The sequence below is a fragment of the Leptonychotes weddellii genome, chromosome 4 (assembly GCF_054177405.1).
Source record: "Leptonychotes weddellii isolate Sample4059 chromosome 4, ASM5417740v2, whole genome shotgun sequence".
Lineage (NCBI taxonomy): Eukaryota > Metazoa > Chordata > Mammalia > Carnivora > Phocidae > Leptonychotes > Leptonychotes weddellii.
The window spans coordinates 57,308,104-57,315,982 of record NC_138372.1 but is presented as its reverse complement, the minus strand read 5'-3'; the positions used below and the strand labels follow the sequence as shown (position 1 = coordinate 57,315,982).

The window sequence follows — 7,879 nt, the reverse complement described above, 5'->3', positions numbered from 1 at the left end:
AGCATTCTCTTACGGGTGTGAAACCACAGAATAAATAGATACATCTTCCCGGCATGTGAATATTTACTCCTAGCTACAGATACTTCTAGTTAAAGAGGGTGACCTAAAGCCATCTGATTGCTACTTTCCTCCCTGAAACACATAAAAACAATAAAACAAACAAAAACAACACCCTCCCCACCAAATCTGCAAAGAATATAAATCAGAGAAGAAAACTCTGTTTTTAAAAAATTATGAAGAACTATCAGCCAAATATAGTGAACTTTGGATCAAATATGAGAGACCACTGAGAGCCCAAGTAAACCTTCTCAGACCTTGACTGAAATAGATTCTAGAAACATAGATGTCAAGAGTCCAGAAGGCTTATTCAGTGATCTTTTGATTAAGGTTAATAGACACAGGGGCAGGGGAAGGCTATAGAAGTGAGGAATGTTCCTGTGGAGTCCAAGTTCCACACCCAAGGTCAGTTCCCATTCTACACCCTAAGACTCCATGGGAGTGGTGCATAAAGGAGAGCCACATGGGCTAGCTATCCCAGTTACCTGCCACCTAGATTCATAGCTAAGGGAGAATGAAAAAGGTAAGGTTCATTTTCTGTCAAAAAATGAAAAAGGAAAGCTAATATTATCAGAAGCTGTAATTTAAGGTCTTTCTCTGTAAACCAGGCCAGCCTTGTGAATGTCTGCGCCCAGACATGGAAAGACATCATTGAAAGCTGCAGATTTCCCTAGCTCAAATAATCACAAAAATAAATGTATAATTACAAACAGTGACAAAATTACAGAGTGCTATGACAGTGTATAATAAGGGATCAGCATCATCTGTGACTGGGAAACTTTCCCTGAGAAAGCAGTTTGGGTTGAGAGCTGATGTATGAGTCAGTGAGGCAAATGGAGGAGAACATTCTTATCAGAGGGACTAGCAAATTCAAAATATTTGTGGCAGGTGAGAGCATTCTGTGGGTGAGAAACAGAGAAGGCAAATGTGCCTGGGTTACGGAGAAAGGGAGTGGGATGGACAGAGGAGAATGAGAGGTGAGACCAGAGGAAAAGAGGGTAAAATAGCTTTTTCGCAACGGGCTTGCCACCAGAACACAGGTGTGGTGAAAACCACTGCTCAACCTAAACCAAAATGGGAAAGGAAAAGACTCACATCAACATCGTTGTCACTGTGGACACGTAGATTCGGGCAAGTCTACCACTACTGGTCATCTGGTCTACAAATGTGGTGGGATCGACAAAAGAACTATCGAAAAATTTGAGAAGGAGGCTGCTGAGGTGGGAAAGGGCTCCTTCAAGTATGCCTGGGTCTTGGATAAACTGAAAGCTGAACGTGAACATGGTATCACCATCGATATCTCCCTGTGGAAATCGAGACCAGCAAGTATTATGTGACCATCATTGATGCCCCAGGACACAGAGACTTTATCAAAAACATGATTACAGGCACATCTCAGGCTGACTGTGCTGTCCTGATTGTCGCTGCTGGTGTCGGTGAATTTGAAGCTGGTATCTCCAAGAATGGGCAGACCTGTGAGCATGCCCTTCTGGCTTACACCCTGGGTGTGAAACAACTAATTGTTGGTGTTAACAAAATGGATTCCCCTGAGCCACCCTACAGCCAGAAGAGATACGAGGAAATCGTTAAGGAAGTCAGCACCTACATTAAGAAGATTGGCTACAACCCCGACACAGTAGCATTTGTGCCAATTTCTGGTTGGAATGGTGACAACATGCTGGAGCCAAGCGCTAACATGCCTTGGTTCAAGGGATGGAAAGTCACCCGTAAAGATGGGAATTCCAGTGGAACCGCACTGCTTGAAGCTCTGGATTGCATTCTGCCACCAACTCGTCCAACTGACAAGCCCTTGCGTCTGCCTCTCCAGGACGTCTACAAAATTGGTGGTATTGGTACTGTCCCTGTGGGCCGAGTTGAGACTGGTGTTCTTAGACCTGGCATGGTGGTCACCTTTGCTCCGGTCAATGTTACAACTGAAGTGAAGTCTGTTGAAATGCACCATGAAGCTTTGAGTGAGGCTCTTCCTGGGGACAGTGTGGGCTTCAATGTCAAGAACATATCTGTCAAAGATGTTCGTCGTGGCAATGTGGCTGGTGACAGCAAAAATGACCCACCATGGAAGCAGCTGGCTTCACGGCTCAGGTGCTTATCCTGAACCATCCAGGCCAAATCAGTGCTGGATATGCCCCTGTGCTGGATGTTCACACAGCTCACATTGCTTGCAAGTTTGTTGAGCTGAAGGGGTAGATTGTCGTTCTGGAAAAAAGCTGGAAGATGGTCCCAAGTTCTTGAAATCTGGTGATGCTGCCATTGTTGATATGGTTCCTGGCAAGCCTATGTGTGTTGAGAGCTTCTCTGACTATCCTACTCTGGGACGTTTTGCTGTTCGTGACATGAGACAGACGGTTGCTGTGGGTGTCATCAAAGCAGTGGACAAGAAAGCAGCTGGAGCTGGCAAGGTCACCGAGTCTGCCCAGAAATCTCAGAAGGCTAAATGAATATTATCCCCAATACCTGCCACCCCAGTCTTAATCAGTGGTTGAAGAACAGTCTCAGAACTGTTTGTGTCAATTGGCCATTTAAGTTTAATAGTAAAAGACTGGTTAATGATAACAGTGCATTGTAAAACCTTCAGAAGGAAAGGGGAATGTTTTGTGGACCATTTGTTTTTTTTTGTGTGTGTGGTAGTTTTATTAGTTTTTAAAATCAGTACTTTTTAATGGAAACAACTTGACCAAAAATCTGTCACAGAATTTTGAGACCCATTAAAACAAAAATTTAATGAGAAAAAAAAAAAAAAGAAAAGAGGGTAAACTATGTAGGACTTTAGTGTTCTCCTTACTGAATCCTAAGAGCAACGAGAAGCAATTGAAAGGTTTTAATCAGAGTTGTGACATGATTAGATTTGCACTTTAAAATGACTGTAACAAAACAATTGATTTGGGAGCAAAGGAGAGTGCAAATATAAGAACCCAGTTAGGAGGCTATTGTAATAAAACAGGTCAGATGTGATGATACTTCAGACAAGGGATGTGACAGGGAAGATGGAAGTAAATGGGCAAATGGGAGTTTTTGTGAAATATATGGGAGGCCCACACACCTAACCTGGTGATGAATTAATTGGATTTTGGGACATGTGTGACAGAAACCCCTAGTTGTCCCCAGTATCTACTTTTCTTTTCTTCCTTCTAGAGATAGTACCACCTACCCCACCCTGACTTTGAACCTATTCGTGACCACCTAGCTAGAGTCTGCATTGGTCAAGCTCCCTTTTAGTTAGATGTGACTATGGATTAAATTTGGACCAACATCCGGGTCCTTTCCTAAAATACAAAGCTGCTTGCCCTGGACTCGAACATGGATGTGGTACTGATGATCCAATTTCCACTTATGCAGATTTAAACATCAACTTAAGGGCTGGCAGAAGATAGGAAAAAACAGGTTCTTCAGTGACCTTGTGGAGCAGAGTCTCCCCCTTGGCTTGATTCTACTCACTTTGCATTTTTATGCATGATGGAGATCATTTCCTATCCTGGTTGAGTCACTGTATTTTTGGAATGCTTTGTTTCAGCAACTTAGCCTAATTATTCCAGGTGGTGGGAGAGGACTGAACTGGATGAATGGTAATGTCATTCACTGAGATGGGAAGCATTCATTATCTCTTTCAGCTTTGAGTCATTTACATATGTGATTAAATATTATTTTGTATCTTAATTTGAGTAATTGATAAAAATACTTCAAAACTAGATGCCTCTTCCTGGGTTGTTACAGATTCATTCTTTTTGTAAGGTTAAGCTTTGCCAATTATAATTTTATCTAATTGTGCTATCACTCAGCTCATATTTCTCAAGCTATTCAGGGATGATGTAAAGCAAAACTGACTTAAGGAACCCTAGATATATTTATTTTGATACACTTGAACTGATTTATCAATTTGGTTAAACAAACAACAAAGGCAGACAAGGCAAGAAAAATTCCAATAAAGAGGAGGAGAGAAAGGAAAGAGAAAGTGAGGTCAACTTAGCTTGAATTTATTTTTAAGTTTACCTCTAGAAGTCATCACCTTCATTTTTCTTCTTTTTTTAATTTAAATTCAATTAGCCAACATATAGTACATCATTAGTTTCAGATGTAGAGTTCAGTTATTCATTAGCTGCATATAACACACAGTGGTCAGTCAGAGAAAGACAATTATCATATGTTTTCACTCATATGTGGAATATAAGAAACAGCACAGAGGATCATAGCGGAAGGGAGGGAAAACTGAATGGGAAGAAATCAGAGAGGGAGACAAACAATGAGAGACTCTTAACTCTAGGAAACAAACTGAGGGGTGCGGAGGGGAGGTGGGTGGGGGGATAGGGTAACTGGGTGATGTGATGACCACCTTCATTTTTTTTTTTTTAAGACTTTATTTATTTGACAGAGATTGACAGTGAGACAGGGAACACTAGCAGGGGGAGTGGGAGAGGGAGAGCAGGCTTCCCACTGAGCGGGGAGCCCGATGCGGGGCTCGATCCCAGGACCCCGGGATCATGACCTGAGCCAAAGGCAGATGCTTAACGACTGAGCCACCCAGGCGCCCCCACCTTCATTTTTAAGAAAGGTTTATATGCTCTGTACTTAATAGTCTACTGAATAATTTTGTTTGGATCAGTATTCAGAATCTATCTTCTTTCCTTTTGAAAATCAGGACAGCCACCCCACATACAGACTTCCAGCATCTCAAGATTACTAAAAAAATATTTCTATCAAAACACTTCCTATATTATTTACCCTGAGACATAATTATTACATTATCAAAGTATCAGAAGGTATTCAAATCACTATGTTGTATATCTGAAAGTAATAAAATATTGCATGTGAATTATACTTAGATAAAATACTTACATAAACAAAGTAGTAGGAGGTAAAGCAATAATTTCAATATTCAAAAATTTCAATAATTATGAAAATTATTCCTACTCTACAAAATCTATATTAAATTCACTTGGAATTTTATGAAATTTTCCTCCAGGTTCAAAGAAATCAATGAAAGATCTCAATAGCCCCTCTAATAATGTTGATAAAAAGAACATTTTATAGCTCCTGTTTCAATAATTCTAATTACCCATAAAGAACTTACTCATAGAGAATTCTTTGGAAGTAAATTAGGGCAGCTGTTTTTATTTAACAGAATTATTAAGTAACAGGTCTCTATACTAATCAGAGACCAAATAAGGAATCTGCTCTGAATTTTCTAATGTCCAGTCCAGGGTACCTTCTATAGGACTGTGCTGGGTTTGGCCAGCAAACCCTGAGGTGGTGAATGAAAAGATTACTCCAGACACCTAAATAGGAGAAAGAAGAGGGTGAAGAGACCAGTCGCTCTAGTGGTGAAAGGTCCCGAGCCGGATTTAGTCTCCACTTTTATTACAAGTCTTATCTATACATCAAGTAAGAGCAGAAAAATAGAAAGGAATGTTAGACTTTCATAATCAAGACAGACATATGGGGCAAGGCGTGATTGAAGCAAGCGGTGTTTGTGACCTGTGTGCAGGCTAAGGGTATGATGAATACGTGACCATCAGGTGAGAGTGTTCTCATCTAAGTTAAACATTTACTCCCTAGGTGAGAGCATTGAGCCACAGGAAGGATCTGGCTGCTTTAGCTCAGAGACTTTAAAGGAGACCCAGCGTTCCAGGCACTCCTTTGCTTTTCAGTCGGTCTCACAGAGACTTATTTCACTTGAATCTTATCTATCCAGGCACTATGAATTCCCACAGGATTATGCTTTTCTTATGGAAGTGGAAGTTCATTATCAAATTAGGAGATACTATAATTTATTTGGAATGATGCTGATGAATGAGCTGATTGCATGTAAGTAGTACTTTCTCTAGGCACTCTACTTCCAAATCTTTCAGAGTCATTTTAAACATTGGAAAGTTGATACAACACATGATTATTCTTCTAGGAAGTGAGCTTACTTTAGAGTGTACAGTGATGCATAAATCCATAAACTTGATGCAAACAAAATTACTTAAAAGATAGATTTGCCAATTAGAAAGAGACCATTCAGTTGTGACTTCCAAAGGTATTTGAAATGGGCTCGAATTCATTCAACTAACAAATATTTTTTGCCAGCCACTATCCACAGTTCACAATGGTGAACAGGACAAAGTCTTTGCCTTCAGAGAACTTTCCTCCTAGTGGGAGAGGTACACAAAAAGTATATAAAACAGAATGCCATCTGTGAAGTCAAGAAAACAGGGCACCTGGGTGGCTCAGTGGTTAAGTGTCTGCCTTCGGCTCAGGTCATGATCCTGGAGTCCCGGGATCAAGTCCCGCATCGGGGTCCCTGCTCGGCAGGGAGTCCGCTTCTCCCTCTGACCCTCCCCGCTCTCATGTGCTCTCTCTCATTCTCTCAAATAAATAAATAAATCTTAAAAAAAAAAGTTTTGAAGTCAAGAAAACATAGAGCAGAATAAAGAGATGAAGAGGACTCTTTCAGATAAAATATCAGCTTCAAGAGGTAATATTTAGCTGAAACTCTAATGAAAGGAATGGATAACCTAAAACTTTGTAAGGCACCATTGGAAATCAATTCCAAGTAGAGAGTAGCCTGTCACCTGCTAGGGACATTGAAAATGCTGACATGGCTGAAGCAGAATAAGTGAAGTGGGAGTGGTAGGGAGAATGTGGTTAAAGAACTAGCTGGGCCAGGTCATCTAGGACCAAACAGACCAGAGTGGGGACTCTGGGTTTCATACTAGTGCAAAAGAAAGCATGGAAAGATTTGAGCATGAGAGTGTGTGATCTGCTTTCTGTTTATGAAAGATCACTGTGACTGCATGTGGAGAATGGACTGGGAGTGGGAGCAGAGCCAGTATGGAGGCAGGGAAGCTGTTGTAGTGATATAGAAAGGGTATAATGGTGTCTTAGAGCAGGATAGTAGTGATGGAGGTGGTGAGGATTAGATTTGGGGTATATTTTGAAGGTAAAGCTCATGTAAGTTGTTGATGGATTGGATGTAAGGTATGAGATAAAGATAAATATAGGGAAAAACTGGGTTTTGGCTCTGGGCATCTGGATGAATGGTGATACTATCTACTGAACAGTAGAGGACTGGGCAGAGAGAAGAATGGGCAGAAAAATAAAAAAATTGTTTTAGACACATGCTCATACCAATTTGTGAGTCTTTAGTGTGTGGATGGTATTTAAAGCCCAGGGACTAGATGGGTTCACATAAGAATATAACAAAGAGAATATATCTGAGGACTGAGCTCAGGAATTCTAATATTCAGAGATCAGGAAAAGGAGAGAAATCCAGCAAAGGAGAATTGATACAGAGTGGTCAGTGAGGTGGGTGGGAGATGTCAAAAGAATGTGCATCAAGGAGGATGTCTCCTTACATTTTCTTGTTCAAATTTCTCCTCTACCCTCAAAGTTAATCATTTCCCGCCTTCTCTTGTCTCCTCAAATCTCCAGTGTTCCTTCTTTTACCTACCCCACCTCACTACCAGCTTATAGCCCTGCTTCATATTTCACAGAGAAAATAGAGCTACTTAGAGGAGAATGTCGTAATCTTCCCATCAACAAATATATTTAGCTATATCTACTCTGCCTTCCCATCTGTTAAAACAAGTGAACTTTCTCTGCCACCTTATAAGATGGACCCCTCCATAGACGAACCATGAGAGACGATGGACTCTGAAAAACAAACTGAGGGTTCTAGAGGGGAGGGGGGTGGGAGGATGGGTTAGCCTGGTGATGGGTATTGAGGAGGGCACATTCTGCATGGAGCACTGGGTGTTATGCACAAACAATGAATCATGGAACACTACATCTAAAACTAATGATGTAATGTATGGGGATAATATAA

General features: G+C 40.9%; 2 protein-coding genes across 2 annotated transcripts in view; both read left to right on the top strand.

The window, feature by feature from the left end:
- The window catches only part of SLC44A5 (solute carrier family 44 member 5), a 342,614-nt gene that overhangs the window by 111,445 nt on the left and 223,290 nt on the right, over nt 1-7,879 (top strand). The gene's annotated exons all lie outside the window — the stretch shown is intronic.
- Nucleotides 1,117-2,719, top strand: LOC102743146 (elongation factor 1-alpha 1-like). The gene is given in 5 exon segments (XM_081818646.1): nt 1,117-1,167; nt 1,170-1,368; nt 1,371-2,132; nt 2,135-2,257; nt 2,260-2,719. Coding segments are annotated over 5 exon segments (1,377 nt in total). The 5' UTR covers nt 1,117-1,131; the 3' UTR covers nt 2,517-2,719.